At 40.4% G+C, this 13,536-nt stretch overlaps 3 protein-coding genes across 5 annotated transcripts; 2 read left to right on the top strand and 1 right to left on the bottom strand.

Annotated features, from left to right (window-relative positions):
* Window positions 1-2: 2 nt before the first annotated feature.
* On the top strand, window positions 3-6,633 carry usp30 (ubiquitin specific peptidase 30). 2 transcript variants are annotated; one of them, XM_054773086.1, is made up of 13 exons: window positions 3-108; window positions 1,300-1,409; window positions 1,487-1,660; window positions 1,722-1,825; window positions 1,895-1,993; window positions 2,604-2,649; window positions 2,727-2,821; window positions 3,132-3,191; window positions 3,268-3,354; window positions 3,441-3,521; window positions 4,610-4,832; window positions 4,910-5,015; window positions 5,486-6,633. In XM_054773086.1, the coding sequence occupies exons 1-13, from the start codon at window positions 38-40 to the stop codon at window positions 5,736-5,738; spliced, it is 1,509 nt and encodes a 502-aa protein (XP_054629061.1). In that variant the 5' UTR covers window positions 3-37; the 3' UTR covers window positions 5,739-6,633. The 2 variants fall into 2 exon arrangements, with proteins under 2 accessions (XP_054629061.1, XP_054629062.1); XM_054773087.1 differs by lacking the exon at window positions 3-108 and adding an exon at window positions 200-401.
* On the bottom strand, window positions 5,213-9,548 carry alkbh2 (alkB homolog 2, alpha-ketoglutarate dependent dioxygenase). 2 transcript variants are annotated; one of them, XM_054773091.1, is made up of 4 exons: window positions 9,293-9,548; window positions 7,298-7,566; window positions 7,027-7,225; window positions 5,213-6,965 (listed from the first exon to the last, which is right to left on the bottom strand). In XM_054773091.1, the coding sequence occupies exons 2-4, from the start codon at window positions 7,536-7,538 to the stop codon at window positions 6,656-6,658; spliced, it is 750 nt and encodes a 249-aa protein (XP_054629066.1). In that variant the 5' UTR covers window positions 7,539-7,566; window positions 9,293-9,548; the 3' UTR covers window positions 5,213-6,655. The 2 variants fall into 2 exon arrangements, with proteins under 2 accessions (XP_054629066.1, XP_054629068.1); XM_054773093.1 differs by having other exon boundaries at window positions 7,298-9,548.
* On the top strand, window positions 8,846-13,097 carry LOC129179632 (uracil-DNA glycosylase-like). Its single transcript, XM_054773090.1, is given in 8 exon segments — window positions 8,846-9,014; window positions 9,331-9,462; window positions 9,464-9,532; window positions 10,308-10,403; window positions 11,462-11,559; window positions 11,625-11,713; window positions 11,797-11,975; window positions 12,049-13,097. Coding segments are annotated over 8 exon segments (903 nt in total). The 5' UTR covers window positions 8,846-8,915; the 3' UTR covers window positions 12,190-13,097.
* Window positions 13,098-13,536: the final 439 nt, after the last annotated feature.

Genomic DNA, 13,536 nt, shown 5'->3' with positions numbered 1-13,536 from the left:
ATGTTTCTGAAGACAAAAGTTCCGCAATAACAACAGGATGTTGTGGTGCAGACCAGAAAGCTCGGATAAGCTTGTCAGAGAGTACCTTGGCACTGGTCCCAGCATCAGGTAAAGTCTTTTCCTCTGGCAAATGCCAAATTAAGCTTCTTAACGTTAATGGTTCACCTGGTCAAAATAGAAGCGTGTCAAGACGACGACGGCGCCGCCGCCGCCGCCATGCACAGTGCTCAGCTGGCAACAGGACCTGTAGACAAACAAACGGCCGGTTTTATGCCGCTTTTACTCATCTTTAGCGACAAAATACGTGACCATGAATTATTACAAATCCGTCTTAATATGTCAGGTGGCTGTCCGTGAATTTCAGATAATACACCAAAAAAAGATTTATCTCTGTGTTGCTGGTAAGTTATCACACATGCTAATGCTAGCGTGACATGCAAATGGTCAGTGCTTGGGTTTCTTTCAACCAGCGGTTGGGTTGAGACAAGAAGCAGCGCAAGTGTTGGTAAAAGTCGCGTAAAAGTTGTTAAATAAAATCGCTGACTGCCGACTGGACAACTACCACGCCATGCTAGTTTTACACGTGTGCTGGGAAATGAAAGAATACAGTAGGAAATACAAAAGCTTCTCTTCCTGTAGCCAAGGTAGGGGAGTTTTCAACAACGTTGGGAATATAATTTGTAACAAAGCTATAAACACAGGTTGCATTCTGTAGTTTGCCTGTTACAAAGGAAGCAGTAATGATTTCTATGAAATGGCTTCTAAAGGACCAATGACCACATGTGCCCTCGGCTCGACCTCTGTCTGATTCTAAAATAGCCAATAGGGGGCATGCAAAAGAAACTTGTAGTACTGAGTGAAAACAGACCGAAAATAACGCAATCAAATCTGGATTTCGAGAAAGGTTATGACAGAGTACCTAAGGTAGACCATCATGAATAGAAATAAAGTTCAAGTTCAAGAAAACCACAACAAAAAAAAACACAGAAAAAGGTGGCTGCTAAACTTATCGCTCTCGTGGAGTGGAGCCACGTATATGAACACGCTTGGGTGAGCAGTGACCAACAGCAATCAAAATGGAAACTAAACGTTTGCCCCCCAGACGGACTACCTCTAGGTCACGTGGTTGCAACCCAGCTATTGACTAGCGACCCCCTGGGTCTCCTCGCCTCTTGCCCAAAGTCAGCTGGGATAGGCTCCAGCTCACCTGTGACAGGATAAGCAGTAGAAAAAAAATAGGCTTGTATGTTACTGCCATGCTTTCTGTATGTTTTAATTGACTTGTTTTGCCTTCATTAGAAACAAGATGCTAAAAAACTGGGGTGTTATTGGTGGTATCGCAGCTGCCATCGCGGCTGGTGTGTACGTTTTGTGGGGCCCGATCACAGAGCAAAAGAAGAGAAAGAAAGGTAACAGCTGATGGGCTGTGCAATGTTTGAACCCATTGTGAAGCAGTACCTTAAGAGTGAGCTGTGCTGTCCTACAGGTATGGTTCCTGGTCTGCTGAACCTCGGCAACACTTGCTTCCTGAACTCTTTGCTTCAGGGTTTGGCTGCATGTCCGTCTTTCATCCAATGGCTGGAGAAGTTTTCAAGTTCACCAGCAATCCAGTCAAGCAAAGAAAACAAGCTGTCTACGACACTGCTCCAGCTTCTTAAAGGTTTGGAAAATAGAGCCTTGTTGACCATTCATAATTTTGATGTTAACTTCGGTGCTGACAGCACTGTCTAGTAATGAGCCTGGGGATGAAGATGTGCTCGATGCTGGATGCTTGCTGGATGTTCTCCGGCTCTACCGGTGGCACATCAGTTCATTTGAAGAGCAGGCTAGTACTGATTGCATATTTGTGGCTTTTGTTATGTGGAAGGTTTATTCTCGTCATGTCTTCTTTTAGGATGCCCACGAACTCTTTCATGTCTTAACATCGTCTCTTGAGGAGGAGCGGGACCGCCAGCCTAAAGTCACCCACTTTTTTGACATGCAGTCTCTTGAGGTAAGCGATCATTTTCCAACTTGAGTTGTTTGAAACAAATCACTCTCATGTTGATGCAAGATTTGAGGGCTTTTAAGGAAAGTAAAACATTAAAACACACACGCAGCCTTGTACGCAAAGCCATGACAACTCCCTTGTGCATTCTGACCAATCACCGTCATTTTCGCCAATAGAATTTGTCCCTGAGTAGCGCTCAAAACACTGTCAAACCAATCAAATGTGTCCTTGCATCACCCACCCACGTCCTTAGTTCCTTCTCTACATTGCAAGAGATGTCAATGATGATAATGATACTCTGTCATCGTCTCTCATTTACCAGCAAAAATCACCGCTATAGATTGCGCTCATCTGTTTCCCAGTGTTCTCAACAAGTGGGGGTGAACTACATGCAATGTTGTGGAACATAAAGGAAAGTTTACAATCGACAAGCACGTTTCATATGTAAAACAATACACAGAGAATGTCTGCAACTTCTGGACAGAAGAGCAGAGCCAAAGGGAGACAATAAGGGAGTATTTCGAGGTGTTTGTTTTCCAAACTATGCATGCATTTGCAAACCATTTCAATTACTCAGTTTCTTCTTTTTTGTGTGTTTATGTGAATATACCAGAATCTTCCTGAACATGATGAGAGAAGTAGGACTTGCAGAAGTCGAGGTAAGACAGAAAATATAACAAATTCTTACAAGAAATACGTGATTTATTTTATTTTATTTATTTTTTTACCCCTGCAGCGCCTCTTCACCCGATACCAAGCCCATGGAAGTTTCAACATCCTTTTCATGGCCGTTTAACAAGCAACATGTTGTGCAAGCGGTGTGAGCAACAAGTGAGTTTGTTTATTATGCACAAAAGCACAAAGATAAATCCTTTTACTCACAGTTGGTTTAGTTAGCTGGCTTACACAAAAACACCAAAACCAATATCCATACAACTTTTTTGCAGATAGAATAAATAGAAATGTGTTGTGCATAAACCAGAAAGTAGCATACAGACGAAAAATATGGCTCCTCACAATTTCTTTTTCACTTTTGAATTGGGAATTTATTTTCTGATCATGCCATTTCGTGTCAGAATCATCCAGCCCAGAATGAAATGTGGTACAGTTTTATCGTCATAGAGAATGTTTTATTTCCCAGAGTCCAGTGCGATATGATTCCTTTGAAAGCCTTTCACTGTCCATCCCTTTACCTCAATGGGTAAGCACATTCCTCCATTAAAAACTTAGATCGATGTAGATTTTGCGGTTTTTATGTAATAAGTGTTTTTGTTTAGGGTCGACCGATTTCTCTGGATCAGTGTCTACAGCATTTCATCTCCTCAGAAACCATCAAGGAAGTAGAGTGTGAAAACTGCACCCAGGTATTTTTTAGTTTGTGTTTTTTGTAGCAATATGACTCAGTGTATTATGCTGCAAAAGACAGGTCTCATGATTTTTTTTGTTTTAGCTTCAACATGGGACAGTATTCAATGGACAGATTGCAGAAAGTCAGCGGACCACGTTTGTAAAGCAGCTTAAATTGGGAAAGGTAATTGGAATTTTGCTTCATGCCACAGGTGGTGTCTAAAGTGTGGCTCGGACCTTTTGTACTCTGGTCCGTGGCACAATCTTAAAAATATAAATAATTTACTGTAACAAGAAAACCTAAATTTAAAAAAACAGCAAAAATTGAAAAATCAGTAATTTCACAAGAATAAAGTCAAAATATTAAGGGAAACAAAGTTTTAATCTAATGAGGACAACAATTGTAATATGTGGAAAAATAAAAGTAATTTTAGTAGCAAAGTTGAAATTTTAAAGAATTTTTTTTTTATGTTGTAATATGAGAAACAAATGAATAAATCATAACGAATAAAGTTGTAATTTTGGGAAAATTAGGTTGCAGAAAAAGTTATGTTACAAGAATAAAGTCAAAATATTTTGGGAATAATGTCATAATTATGAGAAGAAAGTTCAAATACTTGGAAAATGGAAAAAAAACAGCAGAAGAAATGGAAAAAAAACAGCTGTAATCTTATGAGAATAAAGTCGAAATATTTGTTAAAGTCATACTTTTACTTGAATAAACTTGTAATATTATGAAGGAAAATAATGTCATTATTTTAGCATAGAGTTGAAATATTAAAGAATTTTTTTTTTTTTTTTGAAAGTTGTATTATGGGAAACAAAATAAAGTTGGGGAATGAAGTCATTATATTATGGAAATAAAGACAAAATATTATAGGAATAAAGTCATGATATTACAAAAAGAAGAAAATGCGCAAACAGTGTTGAAATATTTGAAAAAAAAACAGCAAAATGGGGAAAACAATTTCATATTAATATGATTTTTCACCAATATCACAAAGCTGAGGTGCATTTAAAAAAATTATTCTATATATATATAACTTCTGAGCATATCTACATGTGTTGGTTTACAAAATGTCACAGTGTCCTGCTTTAAGACGTTTCGTACTTACGCACCACAACACTGTACATATACGGTACTGTATATATACACAGAACAGTAAAATTTGTACCCTTCTTATCAAAACAAAGACGGATGCTTGTAACAATAAAATAAGAGCTATAGTGCGTACTCTTAAGTATCTAACCAATGTTACTCCATCTGTCAAGCTTCCCCAGTGCCTCTGCGTCCATCTGCAAAGACTCACATGGTCCAGCGAAGGAACCCCCATTAAAAGACAAGAGCATGTACAGTTTTCAGAGTATTTATCTATGGACCGCTACAAACACAACGCCTCTGCACAGATCATTAAGCAGACGAAACATTTGGCCAAGCACCAAAAATCTGAGCAATCAGAAAAGGTTATGGAGAAGCCTGCTGCTAATGGCACTGGTAGGGTAAACGTCAACATCATCTTGCTTGTTTCAACTGTTACACGCAGCCTTAGTTTGTTGCCATTTGTTTTGCAGATGAAGAGCATCATAACAACAACAAACCCTTTACAAACGGAAACTGTTCATCTGTTTGTTTACACTCTAGTGGGACAACTCAGTTGGGCTTCATGTTTGACTTTCGGTAAGCTTTGACTTCTCAAGCTCATGACTGTGCATTTTATATTATATAGAGACTGTACAGTGGACACAACACGATCCGTTTGTTTGGATTTACAAACAATTTATAGGAGTAGGAAATACCTGGAAACACATTTGTGTTCAGTGCCTAGCTTAAGGGCACCCCGACAGACTTAACCCAACGCACTCAGGTTATGAAGCCCTTAGAGAGAATATAATTTGGATGGGGCTACCCAAACCAGACTCTACTCTCTTACTGTAGGAAGTAAAAATCAATAAATTTTACTTCAGACATAACTCATGTTAGCTTAGCAGGTTTGAAAACGTTTTTCTTTTTTTCTCGAATTGCTGTGCCTTCTAAGGGGTGGCCTGCCTAACACTTTGAACCCCCCCGATCTACAGGATTAAGCAAATATGTTCACACCACCACAGAATGCATTTATTTTATTTTTTTTTTTACCTCCTTTCCACCAGTTCCACAGAGTATCTCTTCCAGCTCACGGCCGTGCTGGTTCACCACGGCGACATGCACTCTGGACATTTTGTAACGTACCGCCGCAGCCCCTCTCTGCCACACAGTTCCTCACCCTACATCTCCCGGTGGCTCTGGGTGTCCGACGACTCCGTTCGCAAAGCCAGCCTCCACGAGGTTCTGTCCTCTAACGCTTACATGCTCTTCTATGAGAGAGTCCGCAGGCAGAGCACCGCCTTGCATCCAGAGGGGTGAGAGCTCAGTGTATCGCTGCCTTTCCGTACTGTCACAACTGGATATGCCCATTACTACATGGACAATGGCAATTTGACACCAGAAAGAGTGAAGTCATTTGACAGCAATTTATTACATGAATGGATCATATCAAGCACCGGAAGTCATGATGAGATGTTGCTGCTCTCATCCAGAACAATCCCCCAAAGAATATGGACTTACTTACTCTGTTGTATTTGATCTGCAAGGGACAAGGTTCCTCCTGGATAACATCTCTTCATCTTTTTTGTGTGAAGCATTAACTCTTGACATTGTAAGAAACTATTTGAATTGCGAGCTGGTACAATTATTTTGTCAATGATGAGGACATAGAGAAGAATTAGATGATTTGGAATGGGAGACGTCACAGTTTCTAAGCATTCCCAGCAATCTATGTATACATATTTTGGAAATTATGCATAATATACATAGATACATATGCATAATCATCTATAATTATTGAAACACAGGATTACTTTCAAGATGTGCATACTGTAGTTGCACAAAGTGCCATTTTGTCAGTCAAGATTGTTACCACATGAAGCCCTGTGTGCTAATGTAAAAGTGGCAATGTGCTCCAACATGGACGTTGAATGGCTTTGTTGATGTCACGATTTATCATTACATCACGAGAGGTGGTTTAGCTGCATTTACTAGTAACTGCCATTTTCCTCCTTCCAAACCAGCTGAGAAGGAAGTAGGTGGCGCAAAAGCCTGTTAATGTTTGCAATTTGCACTATTGTACAGTATGTTCATGTGATGTCATGTTTGTGTGCAATCTCTAAATCGACCATTAAAAAGGATAAAAGTCAATGTTTTATTTTTGGCAAGCTACATATTTGCATATGTGCAAGTAGTTTATAATAAACAGCTGAATTTGGTGCAGAGAGGTCAGTGGTTCATTTTTGGCTGGTGGGCAGTATGCTTCTAAATGTGAGGTTAATGCGAGGCAGGAGGACCCTCTTTCGAACAGGGAGGCTGTGATACCAAAAAGTGTTTGTGGGTGAGTTCATTAGGAGCAGGCTTCCATGAGCCAGCACCATCTTGACGGGCTCAATGTGCCGAGAGCTCTGTTTCCCACGAGCATCCCTGTGCCGGAAGACGAACTCTCGTGCGGCCCCAAGAGAGACTGAGGCTATGGGACAGAGAGGGTTGAGCTCCTTCTCGTCGTCACGATGTTCACCCATGTGATCCTGCCCATCTTTGTACCTGGACAAGATGACAGTCGTTGGAGAGTCAAGTCATTGAGTTCCACCTGTATATTTCTCACCTGTTGACCAGGACAAAATTGAATGTATGTCCTGTTGTTTTCGTGACAGCATCACGGATATATTGCAGAGTGGGAGTCCATGCGCAGGCTAAGCGTGTCACTCCAGAATAAGTGTAAGTTAGTCCAATATCGCCATATGTAGCCTGCTTCCTTGGTATATTGTGCACCTTCCCAAACACCCGCACCTTTGCTTCTTCCCCTGGAATAGACCACAACATTCACTACACCACACGGCTACATTCTGTCAGGACAAAAAATAGATTACTTATACCTGTTGAATATACCACTTCCTCTTCCAGTTTTACAAAAAGATGGTCTGCTTCCTCCTTGGTGAAGAGCAAGGCGTAGTCACAGTCCAGGTCTTCTGACTCGATTTTTTGCCAGGGAACTGGATCAGAGAACTCATCTTCCTCAGCAACCACCATTTGCTCCAGTTCATCTGGTTTAATCTTCTTTCTTGGACTTGTTTGGGCATCATTACTGCATGATCGTTTACTCATAAACTTTTTCATTTCATGAAAAAGCTTTTATTTCCCAGACCTGTAGATGCAGGGAATGATGACAAACAACATTGAGCAGTAGAGGATTTTGGAACCTCAGTTAGCATCTGCTCCGGTTAGTGTGTTTTTTGGTTGTCATTAAAACATTTCGCCATACATTTGACTTGGTTTGCATACGTTATCGTGCATTATATAGCGTGTTTTGTCCAACTGTGTTCTTAATGTATTTTTAAATGACAAAACACGTTGCTAGCATCCTATTAGCTTGCTATTACATTGAAACAGGAGCCGAGAGTCAGCTGCGTCGCCCGTCTATGATGTCATCAGCGGTTGACTCTCAATGTTAACATGTTTTTAATAGTTCTACAATTAGAATTTTACATGCATGAAACAATTGTGAATGCATATAAATGACAAAATGGGATAAATGATCATTAAAGGTTACTTTTACTTTCGTTTAAGACATGACTGTTCTCAAAGATGCAATGTGGCAGCAAGACACACACACCACCTTTCTGTAGTTATTTCTTGAATTCTCAACTTATTTGTCAAATGCTGGCACTTGCAACTTTCTTTGGCCCATTTTGGGATATTGAGGTGAGAACTAAATTAAAAAAAAACTCATGGCAGTACAGGAATGCCATGAAGTGACAAGCTAATAGGATGCTAACAAGGATGTTTTGTCATTAAAAATACACTTGGACTCACACAGTGTATTAACAACACGACCAAATTTATATGCATTTTGATTGCTGGTAAAAATTAAATTAATTAAAAACGTGTTTTGTGTTAACATTTTGGCTTTCTGGCCTGTATCTTCATGGAGAACACGTAGGATCCTCTGAATAGGCATGTGAATTTAGTCTACCACTTGATGTTTTTGACACATAACCCTACGGATTTTTTATGACATTTAAAACCACTCTCACTGCATCCAGCAAACAGTTCTTGTCTGTTTCAGTTTAATTCACTTTTCAGTAAATAGCTTAATTCTCTATTTCCGTCTCCTGCTTCTGTCTCTTCCTGGTTGCAATCCACCAGCCCAAAATGCTAATACTGTACTGTACCCAATTTAGCTGATTGATTTATATTTCACCAATACATTTAAAACTAACTAAGTCACCAATGTCCATTAAGTGTTCCATTAACATGCACACATTTTATTTTAGTCCAACAAAAATGCCTAAAACAAGATGACCAAAGGAGAAGTTAAGAAACACCAGGGAACAGGGTAGGCTATGAACGCCTCACAGCTCATTTGCATAGCACTCATACGTCACTTCTCTGTTGGCGCGAACTTGTTTTGGCGTGCAGGGGACTGCTGCTAGTTCATTTTCACATAGTGTACAGTGCTTTTTATAACCGGACACTTACCAGAGAAGCCACAAAATGATTGGACAGAAAACTATTAATTCATTCTTTTCACCGGTCTCCAAAAAGAGGGTTTGTAAAGATCGAAATGAAATGGAGCAGAATGCGAACGACTCGGTGAGTGTCATTAAGTTAAATTAATATGTTGAGTATGCTTCGCTAGCCAACATTCAGCAGGTTTATGATAACATATAAGGTTGTTTATAGTTAACTAGCACCAGCCGTGTGCTTGTTGGAACTTCCTTTAGCCGTTTCCTACAAGTATGAGCGACAACCAAGCTGCATTCAAAACCACATGTCTGTTTGGGATTGTTAAATACAGAGCATGACAATGCTTAGTATGCGCTGTCGACAGTTTAGTCAGCTAGTATCATCCCCAGCAGCTCACTTCTCACCTGCTCTTCCTTATGCACAATTTACTAAAATCATGCAGCGAAAGAGGAAGTCCTCGGAGGTCGAGCAGGAGCCCTGCAGCTCGTCACCGTCGCCCCTATCTCAGGAGCAGCTGGACACCATCACCCGTAACAAGAAGGCAGCACTGGAGAAACTGTCTTCCGGTCGCACCCCCCCCTGGGTTTGGAGAAAGCTGGAAAAATGCACTGGCTGCTGAGTTTGGAAAACCCTATTTCAAGCAGGTGAGTGGACAGTGCACCACTGTTAAAGCTCAATGAGGCTGCGTTCACAATTCTGGTTTGGTCCGGACCAAAAATTATACTTAAGTGCGGTTCGCTTGATGTTGGCAGTGCTATGTTTGTTCTGAAGTAAAAAAACAAAAGCATAAAGTAAGGGCTTAATCGGGCAGGAGTTGATTGGTCCAGACGTTATCACTTCCTATAAACCTGGGATTTGGTACATTCCCTTTCCAGCTGGTGTACAGTAATTGTAAATTATTTTGCTTTTTGTAATTTGGCCACGTAATTATGTGACGTAACCCAAATATTCCAAGCCAAAATGCTGTCTGATGGGTTGATGATATATTTTATATTCTACATTTACCATCTTAAATTTAACCAAGTTTCTAAAATACACTTTCAAAGAGTGTGGTTGTCATACACACAGAGGGAGAGAGCAGAGCAGAGCAGAGACACCAATTTATTTTCTCTTACACATTTTTAATCTCCGCAAGTTTTTTGCTGTCGTTTTTACAATGGTCTGGTGTGTAGTGTTCATATTCGACCTCAAGTGATCTGAACCGCAAGGGAGTTCACTTGCAAGCGGACCGAGACCGATCTCTCAGACTGTCTAGTCTATGTCGACTTAGTTGGTGGACACCAGCGTTTGGATGGTTGCTTACACTTGACCAAACGATTGGTTTCAGCAGAGCAAACACACCAGACTTCGTTTTAACAGAACCAAATGTGATAAGTGTGAACACACTCTAATTCACCCTATTTTTTTTTCCTCCCACAGTTGATGCAGTTTGTTAATGAAGAGAGGAAACATCACACTGTTTACCCTCCTGCTGAAGAGGTTTTCACTTGGACACAGATGTGTGACATCCGTGATGTGAGTCTAATTGTTGAGCCACTTGCCTAAACCTGCTTCTGATAATTACGCCTGTAAATACATGTGCAGTCGCCCCTTTATTGCGGTTAATTGGTTCCAGACCTGACCGCAATAAGTGAATTTCCGCCAAGTAGGATTCAATATTAATAATTGGAATATTTTTGTAGTTAGAGCACAGAAAACCTGTTTGACTTTCTGAATATGGTGTTTAACGTTATTAGAGCCCTGTAGACATGAAATAACACCCCTATAGTCACCTTTACACTCCTATTATTCTGTGTTTACGCCACATTGCGCAACTCATACAGTATGTGCAGGCTACGGGATCACTGCAGGGACACGAGATGGCCGCCGCTTTAAGCATTAGCATGCTACCGAGCTACCTAGATAGCCTCCGATTTATTTATTCTAAACTTAAGACAGGATTTCAAATTGAGTGGGGAAGAAGGACAAAGTAAGAAGCCAAAAATGTACCACTTCCACACGGTACAGGAAGATAGGTTGTTTTCACTTTGTCATGTCAGACGTGCCATGGCTGACTCCATGTAATGTTAAGGCAATGTAATGTTTAATCAATGTAACATTACTGACGCCTAGTGACCAGAATAATGCGTATGACTTGTCTTTTCAATATTTTTGGACTAATAATAGTCCAACAACCACGAAACGGCAGTCATTAATTAATTATTAATTAATTTAGGAAAAAAACTCAATAGAGTGAGGGAGCAATGTTCGCACCGCTAATTGGGGGATAGATGACTTTTTTTTTTCCCCTTCCTGCGTATGTATTGCATGCACAAAATGCTAATTGAAGGTGCTTGATTGATAACAAGTGGCAATGGTACTTGCGTACATTCTTCTCTTTTCATGTTATTTTTGTTTTAACACCCCGTGTTGAGGATGGGTGATTCTTTTACAATATATTCTGTGAAACAGCCACATAATGCCAAATAAATTAGTCCTTTGATGCTTGCTGAACGGAGGTCTCGTCAGGTCTTGCCCTTAGTGCATGATTCGTTTCAGATCTGGTCGTCTCACTGTGGGTTTTTTTTCTACAGGTTAAAGTAGTGATCCTTGGTCAGGACCCGTATCATGGTCCAAACCAAGCCCATGGGTTGTGTTTCAGTGTCAAAAGACCCGTGCCCCCCCCTCCCAGGTAATTTATGACAGCATTCTGCAAATCTTTCGCCTGCAAGACCCATGTTTGCCATCTATATCTAGTTTGGAGAACATGTACAAAGAGCTGGTGAGTGACATAGAAGGCTTCCAGCACCCCAGGCATGGAGATCTGACTGGCTGGGCCAAACAAGGTTGGTTTTAAATGAAATCTAGTAGGCTGCACCGCTTGTCACCACACACCACCACTACCAAAGATTCTCCTGTCACCCAATAGGTGTGTTATTGCTCAATGCCGTGCTGACTGTACGAGCACACCAGGCCAACTCTCACAAGGACAAAGGCTGGGAGACGTTTACTGACGCGGTGGTGCAGTGGCTCAGCAACAACCAGGAGGGCCTGGTCTTCATTCTGTGGGGGGCCTACGCTCAGAAGAAGGGAGCCGCCATTAATAGAGTGAGTGCACACTGCTGCTTTTAATAAGAGATTGATGAGTTTGATTGAACAACGATGTTCCCTGACTTCATAGAAACGTCACCACATCCTGCAGTCCGTGCATCCTTCTCCTCTGTCAGCCCATCGAGGATTCTTTGGCTGCAAACATTTCTCAAAGGCCAATGATCTGCTGAAGAAATCTGGAAAGTCACCCGTTGACTGGAAGGCACTTTAAACACACGCCCGCTTTATCTTGCATCATCTGCATTAACTACACACCAAATAATCCTTTTATAAGCTTTTTCAACGTTATCTTTAGAAGTTACACTATATACACTGTTATGCTATGTTGCAAAGTTACTTTATAGCGTTTTGTCATGGCTGCTGCGATGCCCGTTTGTTTTATTTCTTGTTTTTTGTAGTTTCTATGTTGTAAGTATGTACTATGTGGCCTTTCTTACATTAAACATTTCAATGATTCAATTGTTTTCACTATTACATTTAAATTGTCTCTAACTTGGTTAATGTAAGCATCCAATATTGTCACTGAAAAGTCAAAATATCCTTTTAGGTCACTCTGTTAACACCAGCTGTTAAGCAGAGGCCACACAACATCCCAGCTGAAGAAAACTTTTCAGAACCTGCATAAAGTCGGTCCACACAAGCTCTGGTAAAATAGTCTCAAAGGTGCAGTTTGTGTTGTTAAAATTGTCATTTTTCCATTTTTTTTGTTTGAGATCCTATAGATTATTTTATAGGTCAGTCTAAATTAGTCCAGTCCCCCATTTGCGCCAAATTAAACAAAAAAATAGTCCTCTGCGTAAATGCTGTTTTTTGTCGTTAAAATGATTGCTTGTGCGGTTCTACTTTTTGATGAGAGTTTTCGTTTTGCTCCAAATCGAGCAAAACTGGTCACATTCTTTACTGCATCTTTTATGCCGGTTTGTGCCATTAAAAAGTGACATTTGTGCTATTTTAGTTTGCGTTATTGAAGATTATTCATAGGTCAAGCTAACTACACGCAATTCATCCACCGTAGCACAGTAAGGAACCTTAATGTTTGCACATTTGCATTAATTCCTGCAGTACATTACATTAATTCCTGCATTCAAGGGTCAAACGTTTTTGCATCTACAAAATATCCCCCTCAAAAATATAAATTTCTTGCTTCTCACTGATGCTGAAAAACTAGGCCAAGCTTTTGTGACCCCCCGGCTGGATTATTAATCAGTCTCTACTTACAGGTTGCTCAAGCAACTCTTGGGAGAACCTCCAGCTGATCAAAAATGCTGCTGCACAAGTTTTAGCAAGTGTCACGTGATTTCTTTGTCATTGTTTACCCCAATAAAATATTACTTGCCTATTCAAAGGAGACCGCGCATGAAGTTCTTTGTTGCTCTGTGTGAGTTATATGAACAAGTAAGTGAGTTTGATGATTATGTTGTGCATTAAGAATGTTTAATCCTGAAGATTTAATTTACTGTATATTGGTTTTCCAAGCCCCGCCCTGTGTAGACCTGTCAATGGATTCCCCCGAAAATGAGGCTTTATCACTGGTTGTATGTATTTGTGTACTTTGGAT

This window comes from Dunckerocampus dactyliophorus, chromosome 4 (assembly GCF_027744805.1).
Source record: "Dunckerocampus dactyliophorus isolate RoL2022-P2 chromosome 4, RoL_Ddac_1.1, whole genome shotgun sequence".
NCBI classification, from domain to species: Eukaryota; Metazoa; Chordata; class Actinopteri; order Syngnathiformes; family Syngnathidae; genus Dunckerocampus; species Dunckerocampus dactyliophorus.
The sequence above is the reverse complement of the archived record's forward strand: the minus strand, read 5'-3'. Positions and strand labels throughout refer to the sequence as shown.

Excerpts from the sequence above, each read along its gene's own strand:
- usp30 (XM_054773086.1), top strand. The coding sequence starts at position 38 with ATGTTGTGGTGCAGACCAGAAAGCTCGGATAAGCTTGTCAGAGAGTAC. Across the intron at positions 1,661-1,721 it reads ACTGCTCCAGCTTCTTAAAG|CACTGTCTAGTAATGAGCCT; the intron begins GTTTGGAAAATA and ends CGGTGCTGACAG. Across the intron at positions 3,522-4,609 it reads AGCAGCTTAAATTGGGAAAG|CTTCCCCAGTGCCTCTGCGT; the intron begins GTAATTGGAATT and ends CCATCTGTCAAG.
- alkbh2 (XM_054773093.1), bottom strand. The coding sequence starts at position 7,538 with ATGAAAAAGTTTATGAGTAAACGATCATGCAGTAATGATGCCCAAACA. Across the intron at positions 7,226-7,297 it reads GGAAGTGGTATATTCAACAG|GGGAAGAAGCAAAGGTGCGG; the intron begins GTATAAGTAATC and ends GGTCTATTCCAG. Across the intron at positions 6,966-7,026 it reads AATTTTGTCCTGGTCAACAG|GTACAAAGATGGGCAGGATC; the intron begins GTGAGAAATATA and ends CATCTTGTCCAG.